The sequence below is a fragment of the Acomys russatus genome, chromosome 16 (assembly GCF_903995435.1).
Source record: "Acomys russatus chromosome 16, mAcoRus1.1, whole genome shotgun sequence".
Lineage (NCBI taxonomy): Eukaryota > Metazoa > Chordata > Mammalia > Rodentia > Muridae > Acomys > Acomys russatus.
Window position 1 is genome coordinate 24,193,017 of NC_067152.1, and position 18,693 is coordinate 24,211,709.

Genomic DNA, 18,693 nt, shown 5'->3' on the forward strand with positions numbered 1-18,693 from the left:
AGCATCCGATCTAGAGGGAAACAGAGGCTTCCTTGATCCTCTTCCCTCCAGAGGTGAAGCTGAGGGTACAGAAACCAACTTGTTCCTTCCTCCCACCACCCCCCCCCCCGGGGAAGAAAGAACACATCTGGAAACACAAATGCAATTTTTAAAAAATATATAGAATAGCGTTGAGAGTTCATCTAAACATCTGTCTTGGAGATTCAGGTCAAGGCCTGTGATGCAATATCTTCAGAAAATGGGGAATGGTGTGACTTCTCCAAAGACTGATGTGCGCTGGCGGAGGGCTGGAATGTTCCGGCGGTAGCCAAATCGGCCGTTTAAGCCCGTTGTTATCATCTTGGGATTAGCGTTGTAGTAGTCATGTCCTCTCACCTGCTGGAGGGAATGCCCTTGGGGAAGAGGAGAGGGGCTGAGCCTGCAGACAGCATCCTCTTGCCTCCCCCACTTACACCCGGTGAGTCACTGTAGCTCCCATGCCTGTAGAGTAGCTAGCTGTCTACTCCTCAGAGAGCCTGAGCCCCTTCAAGGAAACAAGGAGGTCTAGGAGACAGAGGTGCCCTAGGAATCAAACCCTACCCCAAGTGGTATACATTACGTCTGGACTTGGATCCCAGGAAACACAAGGATTTTAAAGGCAAACTCCATCTCAGCCTTTCCCAGCAAATCAGTTTAAATTCATGCCTAGAAGGTGAATTGTACTGCAGGGATAAAATGAGGCTGAAGGAAAAAATTAAATTAAATTAAATTAAATTAAAATTAAAATTAAAAAAAAAAATGAGGGTGAAGGGTACCTGACATACGTATAGTAGGCGTCCAGTAAGTGAATAGTAGGTGCACCAAATACCATGTGTTTATGGATGGGAGGAAACGCCAGGAGGATGCAGACCTTGACTTTCTTCTCCTGAACCAGGCCTCTCTGTAGCCCTGCCTCTCTAAGCTCTGGGGTACACACTTTTTCCATGGTGGAACCATAGGAGGATGGACAGTGAGCCAGCACTTGCCTGCCCCTGCCCAGTTTCTCCTGTTGAGATATCTCTGTCCTTGACCAAAAATGTGGAAATAATCTACTATCCATCCATCCCTTCCTGTGCCGCCATGGTCCTGAAAATGAAGAAGGAAAAAAAACAAAAAAACAAAAAAACTGTCAGTTTGGATGCCTCCTTGAGTGAGGTGCAAACTTCCTGGAGCTTCTTTGGGGAAAGGTAAGAGGTCAGAGGCAGAGCGGGCGTGGTGGCGCACGCCTTTAATCCCAGCACTCAGGAGGCAGAGGCAGGCGGATCGCTGTGAGTTCGAGGCCAGCCTGGTCTACAAAGTGAGTCCAGGATGGCCAAGGCTACACAGAGAAACCCTGTCTCGAAAAACCAAAAAAGGGGGGGGGGGAGGAATGGGAGGATACAAGGGATGGGATAAACATTGAGATGTAACAAGAATAAATTAATTAAAAAAAAAAAAAAGAGGTCAGAGGCAGAAGAAACTGGAAACAGATTAAACACACTGATGATCTAGACAGGCAGGGTGACGGGCAGTCAGGGCCCTGTGGTAGACAAGCTGGCTCCTAACTCCACCAACTCTGCCACTAGCAAGCTATGCAGTCACGGCCCAATTACATAGTTCCTCTGATCTCAGTTTTTCTCCTTAGTAACCAACCAGAAAGCTGCCGTGAGGTTTCTGCTACTTACTTTAGATAAGAGGCCTGCTACAGTAGAGGCTAAATACACAGGTTGTTGTTATTTTGTTACACATTATTGATTATTTTCTCAAAACAGGGGCTGGCCTAGCTCAGAGGAAGTTGTAAACCTACTTAGTTGAGGATGACCTTGAACCCCTGACTCTCCTGCCCTCACTGTCACCTCTCCCCATCACCTCATTCTGCTCAACTATCTTTTTTTTTTTACCACCCCCCTTGCTTTTTAGACCAGAGATCCACCTGCCTCTGCCTCCCCAGTGCTCTGCTCAAACACCTTGTTTCTCTCATCTTTATTCAAATAAAAATACCAAGCCCAAGTAAGTCCCAGGAGTGGTGGCACAAACCTGTAATCCCAGCATTCTGGGAGGCAGAGGCAGGCAGATCTCTCTGAGTTCAAAGCCAGCCTGGTCTACAAAGTGAGTCCAGGACAGCCAAGGCTACACAGAGAAACCCTGTCTGGGAAAACCAACCAACAAACCAAACAAGACCAAGCCCAGTGATTTGATGATTAAGGGGGAAAAAAAAAAGCTAGGTGGTGGTCCATGCCTTCAATTCCAGCACTGGAGAGGGAGAGGCAGGCCCTCTGAGTTCAAGGACAGCCTGGGCTACAAAGTGAGCTCCAGGAAAGCCAGAGCTGCAGAGAGAAACCTTGTCTCAAATAAATAAATCACAAGTAAATAAAATTCAAATCAGATGACATGAGCCAGTAGTCCCTAGCACTCAAGGAGGCAGAGGAAAAAGAATTGCTTCAAGTTGGAGACTAGCTTGGGCTACACAGCCAGACTGTGGGTCCAAAACAAAAAAATAAAAATACTGACATTCTTAGACGTACACACCTCTGGCTCCTGTTATAATGGTCACACACACACACACACACACACACACACACAAGCAAGCACTGTACACATATGGGCACACACAACATTATGGACCACAAAGATTCCCAAATCTGTTCCTAGTGCAATCCGGTGGATCCTTTTTGCCTTCACATCACTGAAATCAACAGATACCAAAGGCAAGAGTGTTGGAAGGCATGGCAGGTGATGTGGGTTGTTGCCCTGAATTCCCAGCCACTGGTTTTGTTTTGTAAGGGGGTGGTGCATGGGGTGCATTGACTCCAGGATCTCATATATATGGGTCAGGTATGGCCCCGGCAAGCTACATCCTCAGCCCCACTCCCAGCCACTGGAAGAATCACTTGTGCTTAAGAGTTCAAGGAAGCCGGGCATGGTGGCGCTCGCCTTTAATCCCAGCACTTGGGAGGCAGAGGCAGGTGGATCTCTGTGAGTTCGAGGTAGCCTGGTTTACAAAGCGAGTCCGGGATAGCCAAGGCTACACAGAAAGACTCTCTTGAAAAACCAAAAAATGAATGAATGAATGAATGAATGAATGAATGAATGAATGAATGAATAAAAAGAAGTCAAGGACAGGGCTGGAGAGATGGCTCAGAGGTTAAGAGCACTGACTGCTCTTCTAAAGGTCCTGAGTTCAACTCCCAGCAACCACATGGTGGCTCACAACTATCTATAATGAGATCTGGTGCCCTCTTCTGGCCTGCAGGTGTACATGCAGAGACAACACTGTATACGTAATAATAAATAATTTTTTTTTAATGTTAAAAAAAAGAGTTCAAGGACAGCCTGAGAGAGAGGGGACTACACATAAAAACAAATAGTAAGTAAGTGTTGGAAGAAAATGGAACTGTCCTCAATAGTCCGAGGATCTATGATTCTATGATCCTGGGCAAGCGCTGTTGGAGAAGACTGTCTGCAGAGATGGGGCAAACCTTTCCCTTGGGCTCACAGGTGCAAGGCAGGCTCAACCTTGCACATGTGACAGCATAGGACCAAGACGCCAGCTCAAGACAATCCCCTTTGTTTGACTCACAGAGCTCATTGGTAGTCTCTGTGGATTTTGAGGGTCTGAGGTGAGGTCACACTAAAGCGCCCCCTGTGGCCTCACAAAGACAAAGAAAGAAATCTGTCTGGAAAGGCAGGCTTCGTGCCCTACTCTCCCCTCACAGAAATAAGAAACGAGACTGTAGATGGGGTTGTGGGTGGAAAGGACCGCTTGAGCTCAGCACCACCACGCCTTCACCAAAATCACTAACACAGCCGCAGGGTGTCGACCTCAGGAGTGCCCCAGTGCCCTGCAGGGCTTGGCACAGAATTAAGGGGGAGAGGGGGAAGGGGCGAAACCTCAAAGTCCTGGACCATCAGGACCAAATCCTGGGAGCTGGCTGCCAGAAGTCGCGGGGTCCTCAGGGATGCTCCCACACGCACCTGTTCAGTTTTCCGCAAAACGGGCGGAACTACGTGGCTCCGGAAGTAGCGACGAGTGTGGTGGTCCTGTTGAGGATTGTAAGGGGGAATTGCCGACCACAGCTTGGGCCTCAAGATGTTGTAGGCCTGGGCCATTGAGCTCACAGCCACCCCATCCAAAACAAAGCGTTTTTCGAGTCGCAGAGAACACTCAGAACGAGCCATCCCAACCACCGCAGCGTGAGGGCTTTCTGGCGAAGCGCTCCAGATCCACCGCAGCTTGCAGGTTTTCTGGGGAAGAGCCCTTCACTGAGCATTGTTACGTATGTTAAGGACCCCGTGAGATACAAACCCTATTGTTCATTTCAGAATTCCCACCACGCCCATCTTTTTGTGGTGCGGAGATTGAACCCAAGGCTTTATGCATGTGTGTAGTAGGAAAGCACTATCAAACTACTGCATACACCCGCAGCCCTCTGTTCTCACACTTCAATATACACACGTTTAACATTTGAGTACAAACGGATCTGAGTTGGGATTGAGTGGTGATCGACCAGGTGGTAGCCTCAACAATGATAACCCGCCGCCGTTGGGATGCCAGGCATGTGCCACACCTGGAACCAATTCTCCCCCCAGCTTTTTCACTTAGCAGATTTGCACGGGAAGGCTTCAAAAGTTTTGACTCTGCTGGATTGCAGATAAGCCCAGCTGAGTTTCCTGTTCGGTTTTGTATAAAAATGACTAATGAAGGACTTGTTGGTCCACTTTTTAAAAAGATTCATTGGGCCAGGTATGGTGCTGCGCTCGAGAGGCAGAGGCAGGCAGGTCACTGTGAGTTCAAGGCCAGCCTGGTCTACAAAGCAAGTCCAGGGCAGTCAAGGTTAACAAACCCTGTTTAGAAAAACAAAATAAATTATGTATACAATGTTTTGACTGCATGTAAACCTGCAGACCAGATGAGGGCACCAGACTGACCTCACTACAAGTGGTTGTGAGCCACCATGTGGTTGCTGGGAATTGAACTCAGGACCTTTGGAGAATCAGACAGTGCTCTTAACTTCTGAGCCCTCTCTCCAGCCTAGTGAGCGGCCCACTCCTTTAATCCCAGCACTCTGGAGGAATCTACAAGACTTCCAGGATAGCCAAGGATCTATTATGCAGAAAAACCCTGTCCCAAAAGACACAACACTTGAACCTGATCTTCCACGTTAGAAAGGTTTGCCAGATGTACCTGTGGATGTCTCATCTCACCATGTCTTCTGCCCTGAGGGGACACATGTGGTACAGACATACAATCTAGCATCAATACAGACACAAAAAAATTAGGTTGGGGATGGCCACCTTTAATCCCAGTCCAGATCAGGTTGGCCCTGAAGGCATTTAAAAAAAGAAAAAAAGTGACTGAGAGCCAGGTGTGGTCATGCACACCTTTAATCCCAGCAGAGGCAGGTGATCTCAGAGTTCCAGCCCAGTGAAGGCTATGCAGAGAAACCATCTTTAAAAAAAAAAAAAAAAAAAAACAAACCAAAGCTGAGCCAGGAATGGTGGCTCATAAATTTAATCCCAATGCTTGGGAGGCAGACAGGTCCCTGTATGTTCAGAGGCCATCCTGATCTACAGAGTACAGGACAGCCAAGGTGACAAATCAACCGCTTTTTATACCTTCATTCTGTGCACACTACTCCTGTAAAACTATTTTAGGTACTCAAAACACAAAGAATAATTTACTATACATGCATTGAGTGTTTTTGCTTCTGTGTTTATCTGCAAATCATGTGTTTGCCTGGTCCTGGAGAAGGCCTGAAAGTAGACGTTGGAATAACTTTTTAAAACAAATTTTTTTATTTTATGTGCATTGGTGTTCTGCCTGCATGTATGTCTATATGAGGGTCTTGGAGTTATAGACAGTTGTAAGCTGTCACGTGGGTGCTGGGAATTGAACAGTCAGTGTTCTCAACTCCTGAGCCATCTCTCCAGCCCAGGATTTTTTTTTTTTTAATTGGAGTTATAGCCACCATGTGGGTACTGAGACTTAAACCAGTGTCCTCTTGAAGAACAGTCAATGGTCTTTATGGGTGAAGGTGTGTCATGAAGCTAAATATGTATTTTTAAAAGACGACAAATTCTTAGAGCAAAGACTTTTTAATGAATATATTTTACAAGTACACGAGAGAATCATGCGATACTGCCTGCATTGGATGCAATCCTGGGCCACAAATCTGCACACTCCTTTGCAACTGGACCTGTGATAGCAGAACCTGCACAGAAAAAGACAGGTTAGACAGAGGACACCTTGCCTGAGCTCCTGGAGTCACCCAGGCAGATACAGTGATGGTTTCAATCACTCCATACCTTTCATCTCGCCTTTATTGTTTACTATGACCCCTGCGTTATCTTCAAAATAAAGAAACACCCCATCTTTTCTTCGATATGACTTTCGTTGTCGAATTACCACTGCTGGATGGACTAAAGAGAAAAGAAAAGGGCAGCAGTTACTAACTGGCTAACTCCTAATACCAGCATAAAAAGCAGACAGCCACACCTCTCTACAGAATGCACACTCACCATTAGTTTCCATCACTTAAAGAATCGATGCAAACATCAACCACCCCTCTCTCTCTGAGACAGGGTTTCTCTGTGTAGCCCTAGCTGTCCTGGACTCACTTTGTAGACAGACTGGCCTCGAATTTACAGAGATCTGCCTGCCTCTGAGATCAAGGCCAGACTGGTCTACAAAGCAAGCCCAGGATAGTCAAGGCTGCTAAGAAAAACCCTCTTGAAAAACCACACCCACCCCCCCATACTGGCATTTGCATTTAGAAAACATGCATTGAGCTGGGTGTGGTGGCACATGTCTTTAATCCCAGCACTTGGGAAGCCAGCCTGGTCTACAAGGTGAGTCTAGGACAGCCAAGGCTACATAGAGAAACCCTGTCTCAAAAACAACCAACCGCCGGGCGTGGTGGCGCACGCCTTTAGTCCCAGCACTCGGGAGGCAGAGGCAGGCGGATCGCTGTGAGTTCGAGGCCAGCCTGGTCTACAAAGTGAGTCCAGGACAGCCAAGGCTACACAGAGAAACTCTGTCTCCAAAAACAAAACAAAACAAAACAAACAAACAAAAAACCACCAACCAACCTATCAAACAAAATATACAATGAGCTGGGTATGGTGGCGCACACCTTTAGTCCCAGCACTTGGGAAGCAGAGGCAGGCGGATGGATCCTTGAGTTCAAGGCCAGCCTGGTCTACAAATAGGACAGCCAAGGCTACACAGAAACCCTGTCTCAAAAACAAACAATAGCATGCATTAAGGAGCTTCTCAGCAGTTGTTTAATAAACCAAAACTTATAACTAAACAGCCCACAGTGCAGGTACTGCTAATTGCTGATAAGAGTGGTTACCATGTGACAACAGCCCAAGGGGAAAAAAACCCAGACTAGATGAAGTCAGGGTCTCACTGAAGTCAGACAGGACACCTAACAATGGAAATCTAAGAGGTGGAAGATGGGGCCCAGTACCCACAATTGCTTTTCTGTTAAGGGCCTTGCACACCAAGCCAAAGTGCTACCATTTTGAGTTGCCCAGGCAAGCCTTGAACTTACAATCCTCCTTCCTGCCTAGGTCTCCAAACAGCTGGGTGCCACCTAGCCTTGATCCCACTCAATTGTTTAATTAAAAAACTAAGTTCACCTTCTGAAACCACTTGTTTAAAGCCCTCTTCCCTGCATGTAGACATACACGACTGAACTCCTAAAAATATTCGGGACTACCTTTAAAGACACACATCAGAAAAAAAGCAACAGTGACCACAGCTCCCTCTTGATACCCATTTACAAAATAACTGGAAATTCCTAACTAGGACTAGACCCTATGGCTGTCCCCACCACTGGAGACAGCACAATCCAGCTGTCACCACACTCACAAGTTAAGGGGGACATGCTCTGCTCTTCTCTGACAGCTTCACAGGCCACCAACCAGACCGTGAAGTGTTCTGAGGAGAGGCCAGGCCGTCACAGACACCCTTGCCTACACATTAGGGTAAATTTAGCCACAGCACCCCATCCCCTCAAGTATTACTAAAGTGGAACAGAGGAGTATTTCTAACTAAAATTTAAAAGCATACTGCCATTTTCTGAAGGGTGCTATAAACCAACGTCCCAATCCCACAGGCCACATTTGTACTATGCCAGGGGACTGTGACAATGTCTGGAAAAGAACACCGCTTAGTGCCTGCCACCCAGCACTTGGGAAGCAAGCAGAGCTTTTCTGAGCTCAAGGCCAGCCAGGTCTGCAATGAGTCCCTGCCTAAGTGCAATGAAAAGGTCCCACAGCCAGACCATTCACTCACTCCAGGAGAGGTTCTGAGGTCATACACCTGATGGAAAAACCTTAGGGTAGTTAATAACCTGTAGCTCCCTATTTAGGGTCTATCACAAAAGGAAACATGGCTGTGCTGACAGACCCTTTAGAGGTGTCTAACTGTCCAAAAATAAATAAACCGCACATCAAATACGCCCATCTGGCACTGCCATCTGCACTTTCGAACTAGAGACCCTTTCTCATGAAAAGGAGGTGGTCTATTACTGTCTGACAAGCTTACCCAGGTGACTGGTAGGTTAAATAGCAGAGACCTGAGCTTCCAGGGGAGGAACTCAGAGAAACAAGATGCTCCATTAACCGAAGTGGCCAGACACGGGGCGTGGCTACAAGGTCACATCTTACCCCCAAACAGCAGGAGCAGAGGTACTGATCTCACAGCCTCTCAAAAGCTTAAGTTATTTAGAGGTTTTGACAGCCACGAAGTCAACACCCCATTTTCCAGTATACAGAGAACTTTTAACTCTCTACCATATGGGGTACCCCATGCCTACTCACCCTTTTTCCTTAATTCTGGTTTGCCCTTCTTAACTGTGGCCATCACCATATCGCCCACACCAGCTGCAGGAAGCCTGTTCAGCCGTCCTTTGATTCCCTTCACAGAGATGATATACAAATTTTTGGCTCCTATCGAAAAAGGAAAAGAATAAATAAATAAAAACCACTTTTTATGAGTACGCCGTTATAGTTGATACAGGACCAGCTCGGGCTACACAGCAAGTAGCTGAGTCTCAAAAAAAGCTAAACCGCCTTCCCAACCCCCCCCTCACACTCACCGCACACGTGAGCATCCCTTTCCCAAGTATCTTGTCACAACACCGATTGAAGCAAACAACACTTGTTGCCACTTCACCCAAAAGCGCTGTTTTCACTCTGCCCCTTCTTGACGGCTCGGCGGGTCACCAGCAAAAAGGCCCACCGAGTGCTTTTTAAAAGGGGGGGACTCGTTGGCTGGGCATCGCCCAAGGCCTCACCTGTGTTGTCAGCACAGTTGATCACGGCTCCTACCGGAAGACCCAGGGAAATCCGGAACTTGGCTCCAGAGGACCCGCCGCGTCCTTCGGGGAGGAGAAAGAAACAAGATTAGGAGTGGCCAGTGTTCACACAGTTCCCCGTGTCGTCGCCGTCGTCCGTCCCCCCCCCCCCCACTTCTCGGTTCCAAACCACAATCCACTGCACAAGCTTTGGGGTTACAGTAGCCTCTCCCCCCGACTGCCACCAACTTATAGCAGAACCCCCCCCCCGGCCGTCCCCATCGTGACCATCCTCCTGTGGAGGTTACGGAACCCGGCGGCTCCAACCTCGACTCCGCTTTTACAAGAACGCCAAAGCCAAGGCGGGGGTGGAGATGGCGGGGACCGCAGAGGCCGCCCATCACCCGACGGCTGCGGACGGTGCTGGGTGCGCGGGGCGATCCCCCCCGGCTCCGCTGCCCTCCTCGTACGGGGCTCTCTCCCAGGGCCTCTGCGGTGCCCATCCTCCCCATCCCCGGCCCCGGCCCGAGGGCTGCAAAGCACCGCCGCGGCCCGGGAGCCTTCGCCGCTGGACAGGCCGGTCGCCCTGCGCGGCGGATGCCAGCGGATACCCCCAAACCCTTAAAGGCTCACCTCGCTTCGACATCTTGAACGCCCGGAAAGAGTCAGAAAGGAAGTAAGAACAAGGAACGCTGGGATATGAACTGGAGGCCCCGCCCACCAGGTCATGTGACTTCGCCTTCTCCTACCCGCCTCCTTCCTCCGGACGCAGCTATATGACGTCGAAACCCTGGGCCTCTTTCGCAACAGCTCGGGACGCGGGAGTTGTATTTTTGCAGGCTCGAATAAATTTGGGGCTCTCTTCCCAGCGGCCTCTGAAGTAATTGGAGATGTAGACACATTGCTTCTTTTGGTCTTCTTTAATTTTCTCGAGAGCTTCTTTTGAGCTTTATTGCCAAGCACTTCTCTGGATGCCAGGAATTCAAAAATAATCCTTGCTCCGGGCGTGGTGGTACTCGCACGGTAATCCCAGCATTCGGGAAGCTGAGGCAGGATTGCCGCGATTTCCACGTCAGCCTAAGCCATCCATGAAATCCTTTCTCAGAACAAATACATAAGCAAAATTAAATTGTTATGTAAGAGTTCTCAAAAAACAGAGAGAGATGGGGCAAGAAGAAGCTCAGAATGGCTTAATTTGTGGAACAATTTAGTGAAGCGCTACAGAACCCTCCATCTGTGTGTTGGGGTGGCATAACATTTGTTGGTTTAGACAATTTCTTTCAAAGCAAAAGAATACTTTTTAAATTTGTAATGTAATGCTGCCCTCCCCTTGCTTCCCACCTGTTACCTGGTTACAGTTTCTCTTATAAAAGGCCTGCCTTAGAAACAGGCTGGCAGCCGCACGCCTTTAATCCCAGCACTTGGGAGGCAGAGGCAGGTGGATCGCTGTGAGTTCCAGGACAGCCTGGTCTACAAAGCAAGTCCAGGACAGCCAAGGCTACACAGAGAGACCCTGTCTCGGGAAAAAAAAAAAAAAAAAACCAACCAAGTTTAAAGCCAGCTTGTGTTACCCTGTCATCCTTGTCTCAAAGAAGGAAGAGGAGGAGGAAAGAAAAAGGGGGGCGAGTTAGAGAGGTGACTCAATATTTAAGAGAAGAAGTTCTAAATCTGTGGGTTGTGATCCCTTTGGGGGTGGAATGACCCCAGTGGCCACATTTCAGATATTCTGCATATCAGATATTTACATTATTTGCATAATTATTTACACATCAGTAGCAAAATTACAGTTATAAAGTAACAATTTTATGGTTGTTTCACCACAACATGAGGAACTGTATTAAAGGATCATAGCATTAAGAAGATTGACCAGCACTTGGGAGGCAGAGGCTGGAGGATCACTGTGAGCTGGAGGCCAGCCTGGTCTACAAAGCATGTTCAGGACAGCCAAGGCTACATAGAGAGACCCTGTCTCAAAAAACAAACAAACAAAAAAGAGCATTTGCTCCTTGCAGAGGGTCTGGTTCTGTTCCCATCACACACGCAGCCGTTCACAACCATCTGTGACTCCAGTGCCTGGGACTCTGTCACTCTCTTTGGGCTCTAAGGACATCAGACAAGTATATAGTGGACATATACACAGGCAGGCAAGCATTCATCTACATAACAATCAAATTAAAAAGATGGAAATATTTATTAGGGTTCAGGAATAGCCACACACTGAGCACTCCAACACCAGATTCAGATTGATGGAAGTTTATTTGACTGGTCGCGGCCACCATAAAAATTCGGGAATCAGACCATGACATTGGTCTACTTTTTTTATAATAAGGCTTTTTATAAGGAAAAAAAAGTAAACCAGCAGCCAGGCGTGGTGGCATACACCTTTAATCCCAGCACTCAAGAGGCAGAGGTAAGCATATCGCTGTGAGCTCAAGGCCAGCCTGAACTACAAAGCGAGTCTAGGACAACCAAGACTACACAGAGAAACCCTATCTCGAGAAAAACCAAAACCAAACAAACAAACAAACAAAAAAGTAAACCAGGCTTTCAGAGAACACTTTCCAGAAGATTTCACTCAGTGATACTGTTCCTGGTTGCTTTTACTTTTATTTTTTAAAGATTTATTTATTTATTTATTTATTGGCCCTGCTGGTCTCTTCTTCTGTTTTATTTGGTTTGGTTTGGTTTTTCAAGACAGGGTTTCCCTGTGTAGCCTTGGCTGTCCTAGACTCACTTTGTAGACCAGGCTGGCCTTGAACTCACAGAGATCTGCCTGCCTCTGCCTCCCGAGTGCTGGGATTAAAGATGTGTGCCATGCCACATGATTAGAGGATTCTTTTCTTTTTTAATTTATTTATTACATTTACAGTGCTCGGCTTGCATGTACTCCTGCACAAGGAAAGAAGGAACCAGATCTCATTATAGATACTTGTGAGCCATCATGTGGTTGCTGGGAATCGAACTCAGTACCTCTGGAAAACCAGACAGTGCTCTTAACCACGGAGCCATCATCTCACCAGCCCCCTGGAGGATTCTTTAAATCAGAAAAAAGAAAAAAAAGTTTCGGAAAAATCCAACCTAAAGCCTACAGCGCCACCTTTTGCCAAGATTGCAGAATGACAAGCCATTGAGACACTAGGTAAAGACGCTTCAGCTATGAACCATCATAATCAGACTGAATATATTGTCAAGGAGCAATTACTAGATGAATTATATGCTGAATTTAAAATACAGATTATTCCAGGCATGGTGGCGCACGCCTTTAATCTCAGCACTCGAGAGGCAGAGGCAGGTGGATTGTTGTAAGTTCGAGGCCAACCTGGTCTGCAAAGTGAGTCCAGGACAACCAAAGCTGCACAGAGAGACCCTGTCTCAAAAAACAAACAAACAAACAAACAAAACAGATTCCATTGAATGGTATCTTAGAGAAATGTCATACAATAGCTTATACAGTTCATTTTGCAGAGTTTGGAAAACTAAAAACTGTGCACCCTACCATAGATTCGTATTCAGAACTGCAATGGGCTCTTGCTTTGAATTCTGAAGAAGATGATTCTGAGAGTGCACGCTTATTAGAGATGGTAGATATCTTAGAAATTCCTTTCCAGATGGAAGCTGATAAAGCTTCAACAGATGCACCCAGGAAAGTACAATAATATTGTTTTGTGATTTTCTTGGTTTTTCTTTTTCTTTTTCTTTTTTGGTTTTTCGAGACAGGGTTTCTCTGTGTAGCCTTGGCCATCATGGACTCGCTTTGTAGACCAGGCTGGCCTCGAACTCACAGCGATCCGCCTGCCTCTGCCTCCCGAGTGCTGGGATTAAAGGCGTGCGCCACCACGCCCGGCTTGGTTTTTATTTTTCAATTTATTTAATTTTAGTTTATGTGCATTGGTGTGAGGGTGTCAGATCACCTGGAACTAAGGTTACAGACAGTTGTGAGCTGCCATATGGGTGCTGAGAATTGAACCTGAGCAGACAGTGCTCTTAACCACTGAGCCATCTCTCCAGCCCCAATACAATATTTTATACGTGATATAGAAAATGTTACAGAAATACCTTACAATCCTACAGGACAAGCAATTGTAGAGGAATCTAACAGGACTTTAAGGAAAATGTTCATACAGCAAAAGGGGAAGCCGGGCATGGTGGCACATGCCTTTAATCCCAGCACTTGGGAGGCAGAGGCAGGCAGATCGCTGTGAGTTCGAGGCCAGCCTGGTCTACAAAGCGAGTCCATGATGGCCAAGGCTACACAGAGAAACCCTGTCTGGAAAAAAAAACAAAAACAAGCAAACAAACAAAACAGAAGGGGAATATGGGACCCACCCCCAAAAATAGATTAAATAATGATTTATTGACTCTATTTGTTTATTTATTTATTTTTCGAGTCAGAGTTTCTCTGTGTAGCCTTGCCTGTCCTGGACTCACTTTGTAGACCAGGCTGGCCTTGAACTCACAATGATCTGCCTGCCCTGTTCTCTCCCCTGCTCAGCAATTGTCTGTAAGCTGCTTTATTGGCATACCAGGAGACAACTGGTAGAGTTTATACAACATTGAGACAAGACATTCTCAGAACAAGGCTTGCGGGCAGATACGGGGAGTACAGAAATAAGCACTTGAATTGCACAATAACCTTATGCATACACAATATTCTATACATTAACTCTTCTTTTTAAAGATGTATTTACTTATGTATACAGTGTTGTGCCTGCATGTACACCTATACACCAGAAGAGGGCACCAGATCTCATTATAGATGGTTGTGAGCCACCATGTGGTTGTTGGGAATTGAACTCAGCACCTTTGGAAGACCAGCCAGTGCTCTTAACCTCTGAGCCATCTCGCCAGCACCGTATTAACTCTTGTATAAGGTATTGTACCTATGCAATTCATATAAAAATGCAATGTGAAGTTCTTGTTCTTTTGAAAGCTACTATTACAAACTGTTTAGGATAATTAAGTAATGCAAGTTAATAGTCAGTCAATCAAACTTATGGTCTTTCAGATACTAGTCTAGTTTTATTCTTATTTATTTATTTTTTTTTTATTCTTATTTTTTTTTTTTTTTTTTTTTTTTTTTTTTTTTTGGTTTTTTCGAGACAGGGTTTCTCTGTGTAGCCTTGGTCATCCTGGACTCACTTTGTAGACCAGGCTGGCCTCGAACTCACAGCGATCCGCCTGCCTCTGCCTCCCGAGTGCTGGGATTAAAGGCGTGCGCCACCACGCCCGGCTCTTATTTTTTTTTTTAGTCTAGTTTTATTACAGAAATATGCTTCCAAGTTGGACAGATACCAAGTAGCTAGAAATAGCAAGTTTCACCTATTCAGATATACTATAAATAGATAGCTGGTCTTCAGAAACCTCAGAGACACCAAGAAGAGACTTGATACCCTATGAGCATATAAAGGGGGAGGAAGTCCCCCTCAGTCACAGTCATAGGGGAGGGGAGTAAGGGGGAAATGGGAGAGAGGGAGGAATGGGAGGATACAAGGGATGGGATAACCATTGAGATGTAATAAGAATAAATTAATAAAAAAAAATTTTTTTAAAGGAATAAATTAGGGCTGGAGAGATGGCTCAGCGGTTAAGAGCACTGACTGCTCTGCCAGAGGTCCTGAGTTCAATTTTCAGCAACCACATGGTGGTTCACAACCATCTATAATGTGATCTGACGCCCTCTTCTGGCCTGCAGGGTTACAAGCAGGCAGAGCAATGTATACATAATAGATAAATAAATAAATCTTTAAAAAAAAAAAGGAATAAATTAATAAAATATTAAAAAGAAAAAGAAAAGAAACCTCAGATACCAACTAGACATGTTGGTGCATGCCTGAATCCCAGCTCTGGGGAGGCAGAGGCAGGTGGGTCTGTGAGAGTTCAAGGCCAGCCTGGTCTACAAACTGAGTCCAGGACAGCCAAGGCTCCACAGAGAAACCCTGTCTCAAAACACCAAAAACAAAAGCAACCACCCAAATAAACAAACAAAAAGCTCCAGAGACCTACATAATATGGCTTTTTGTTTTGTTTGATTTCTAGGTTGATGAATACAAACTATGATAGAAAATGATTTAAGTACAGAACTCTGAACTCGCCAAGATAGGATAGAAAGTAAGGTACTTTCTCCTAAGTGATAGCTTTCATAATTGCTTCACAAGTATTCATATTGCTTACAGTTATTTATTTATTTTGGTTTTTCAAGACAGGGTTTCTCTATGTAGCTTTGACTGTCCTGGACTCTTTGTAGACCAGGCTGGCCTTGAACTCACAGTGATCTGCCTGCCTCTGCCTCCTGAGTGCTGGGATTAAAGGTGTGCACCACCACACCTGACACACAGTTTATTATGTAAGAGAAAGAGCCTTTTATTGGACTAAAAGGGGAAATGTAGATAAAAAGCTGTGGCCTGTTATCTGAGGCAAGAAATAGAAGGTGAGAGTTCTGAGAGAGAGAGAGAGGAATTCTGGGATAAAGTTAAGAGAGATTTCCCCCCAATCCCCCCAGGACTTTGAGGAAGGAGGACTATGAAACCAAGGAGAGAGATAACCAGCCATGTGGCACACATAGAATAGAATGAACAAGTAATTTGAGGTATCAGCTAGCTGGGTAACGAGCTGAAGCTGATGGCCTAGGCATTTATTCATAAATAATACAGTCCAGAGTGGCTCTTGTGGGAACCGGGGCATAGCAGGAGAATTCCAAATGCATGGCTGCAGCCAACTTGGCTTTAGATTTCCTTATTTATTTATTTGGGTTTTTGAGGCAGGGTTTCTCTGTGTGACAGCCCTGGCTGTCCTGGAACTCATTCTGTAGACCAGGCTAACCTTGAACTAAGAGATATAATTCTGTCTCCTGAGTGCTGGGATTAAAGGTGTGCACTGTCATCACCCAGCTTCTTTGAATTTTTTTTTTTTTTAGGTTTTTCTTTCTTTCTTTTAAAAAGATTTATTTATTTATTTTGTATACAGTGTACACCTGCACACCAGAAGAGGACACTAGATCTCATTCTAGATGGTTGTGAGCCACCATGTGGTTACTGGGAATTGAACTCAGGACCTTTGGAAGAACAGCCAGTGCTCTCAATCTCTAAGCTATCTCTCCAGCCCTTTTTTTAGGTTTTTCAAGACAGAATTTTTCAGCCGGGTGTGGTGGAGCACGTCTTTAAACCCAGCACTGAGGAAGCATAGGCAGGTGGATCTCTGTGAGTTCAAGGCTAGCCTGGTCTACAAAGTGAGTCTAGGATAGCCAAGGCTACATGGAGAAACCCTGTCTCCAAAAAAAAAGACAGGGTTTCTTTGTGTAGCCTTGGTTGCCATGGACTTGCTTTGTTATACTAGACTGGCCTGGAACTCACAGAGATCCACCTGCCTCAGCCTCACTGATTGCTGGGATTACTGGCGTGTGCCACCATGCCTGGCCTTCCTTTTAATTTGTAAAAAAAAAAAATTTGCCTATTGAATTATAATACTTATCAAGCATAAAACCATCCTGAGTCCTAGCTAGCAGTTTTTCTCCAATCATTTCCTCTCTCTCTCTCTTTTTTTTTTTTTTTTGTTTTTTTGTTTTTTTCGAGGCAGGGTCTCTCTGTGTTAGCCTTGGCTGTCCTGGACTCGCTTTGTAGACCAGGCTAGCCTCGAACTCACAGAGATCTGCCTGCCTTTGCCTCCCGAGTGCTGGGATTAAAGGCATGCACCATCACGCCCGGCCTCATTTCCTCTTATTGACTTAGGTAATGGAAGAGTAGTGGGATTTAAAAAAAAGTCTGTGAGTCCAGGACAGCCAAGGCTAACACAGAGAGACCCTGTCTCGAAAAACCAAAAAAAAAAAAAAAAAAAAAAAGTCTGTAGGGCTGGAGAGATGGCTCAGTGGTTAAGAGCACTGCCTGCTATTCCAAAGGACCAGGGTTCAATTCCCAGTACCCACATGGCAGTCAACTGTCTGTAACTCCAAGATCTGATACCCTCACACCAATGCACATAAATTAAAATTAAATAAAATATTTTTAAAAAGAAAGGCTGTATACAAACTGAAAGGTCAGCGAGGCAGTGGTGGTGCATGTCTTTAATCCCAGCACACGGGAGGCAGAGGCAGGCTAACACAGAGAAACCTTGTCTCAGAAAACATTAAAAAAAAAAAAAAAGTTGTTTTGTTGTTCTGGGATTACAGGCATATGCTGTCATGCTTAATCCTAACGCTTTTAAAAGAGATTGGTGAAAATACCAGGTTACATCTTGGACTGAGCCTGGAATGTTTTCTGACCACATTCCCAGCCTTTGATTGGTGGCATCTGTTCCTACATTCCACAAGGATTTACCTAATAGTCAGGAGCGTGTTAGGTCATTCACAGACATCCGCAACGAATGGCTACATAGAGGTTAAGATAGCCCAAGAGAATCTGGCTCTGGACCTGCAGCATTCCAGCCATCCACAAACACCGATGCTCTAATCAGTTAAGCTCAGAATGTGTAACGCAGGAGCAGCTTTTTCCCCTGGGAGCCTCAGGTGATGCGTGCTCCCAGCTGTTTCAGACATAGACACCTTTCTTCTAGCTAGGAAAATGCTCCTTTAATGTGGGCTTCTACCTATCTTTTCACTCATTTAAATAGTTTTATGTATGTATGTATGTATGTATTTTCTGAGACAGGGTTTCTCTGTGTAGCTCTGGCTGTCCTGAAACTCATTCTGTAGACCAGGCTGGCCTTGTACTCAAGAGTTCTCCCTGCCGGGCGTGGTGGCGCACGCCTGTAATCCCAGCACTTGGGAGGCAGAGGCAGGTAGATCGCTGTGAGTTCGAGGCCAGCCCTAGTCTACAAGGTGAGTCCAGGACAACCAAGGCTACACAGAGAAACCCTGTCTCATTAAAAAAAAAAAAAAAGAGAGATCTCCCTGCCTCTGCCTCCCCAGTGCTGGCATTAAAGGTGTGTGTCCCCACCTACCAGTTAAATAGTTGATTAATTTCTTTTTGAGACAAGGATTCAGTATGTAGCCCTAACTGGACTGAGACTCTATGCAAGACAGGATGGTCCCACACAGATCCACCAGCTTTTCCCTCAGAGATGGCTGGGATTAAAGGAGTATTGAGCCTTTCCCCCGCAACCCCCCCCCCCGCACCCCCACAGACAAGGTCTCCTGTATTCCAGGTCTTAAACTCACTGGACTTGAGGCAGTCCTCCTGCCTCCGTCTTCCAAATTCTTGGATTGCAGATACGCACCACCAAGCCCAACTTCTCAACAATGTTCTCTGTGTTTGTTTAGTTTGGAAACGGAAACTTTTTTTTTAAGATTTATTTATTTATTATGTATACAGTGCACATTAGATCACATTATAGATAGTTGTGAGCCAACATGTGGTTGCTTGAACTTGAACTCAGGACTTCTGGAAAAGCAGTCAGTGCT

At 45.8% G+C, this 18,693-nt stretch overlaps 2 protein-coding genes and 1 non-coding gene across 3 annotated transcripts; all 3 read right to left on the minus strand.

The window, feature by feature from the left end:
- Window positions 1–231: 231 nt before the first annotated feature.
- On the minus strand, window positions 232–4,361 carry C16H17orf98 (chromosome 16 C17orf98 homolog). Its single transcript, XM_051157829.1, has 3 exons — window positions 3,973–4,361; window positions 1,005–1,104; window positions 232–392 (listed from the first exon to the last, which is right to left on the minus strand). The coding sequence occupies exons 1-3, from the start codon at window positions 4,174–4,176 to the stop codon at window positions 232–234; spliced, it is 465 nt and encodes a 154-aa protein (XP_051013786.1). The 5' UTR covers window positions 4,177–4,361.
- Window positions 4,362–6,057: 1,696 nt separating this feature from the next.
- Rpl23 (ribosomal protein L23) lies at window positions 6,058–9,963 on the minus strand. The gene is made up of 5 exons (XM_051157830.1): window positions 9,936–9,963; window positions 9,303–9,386; window positions 8,827–8,955; window positions 6,304–6,417; window positions 6,058–6,209 (listed from the first exon to the last, which is right to left on the minus strand). Exons 1-5 carry the CDS (start codon window positions 9,946–9,948, stop codon window positions 6,127–6,129), a joined length of 423 nt encoding a protein of 140 aa, XP_051013787.1. The 5' UTR covers window positions 9,949–9,963; the 3' UTR covers window positions 6,058–6,126.
- Window positions 9,134–9,267, minus strand: LOC127200884 (small nucleolar RNA SNORA21). Its single transcript, XR_007832104.1, has one exon. It is a non-coding gene; the product is annotated as a small nucleolar RNA SNORA21 (small nucleolar RNA).
- Window positions 9,964–18,693: the final 8,730 nt, after the last annotated feature.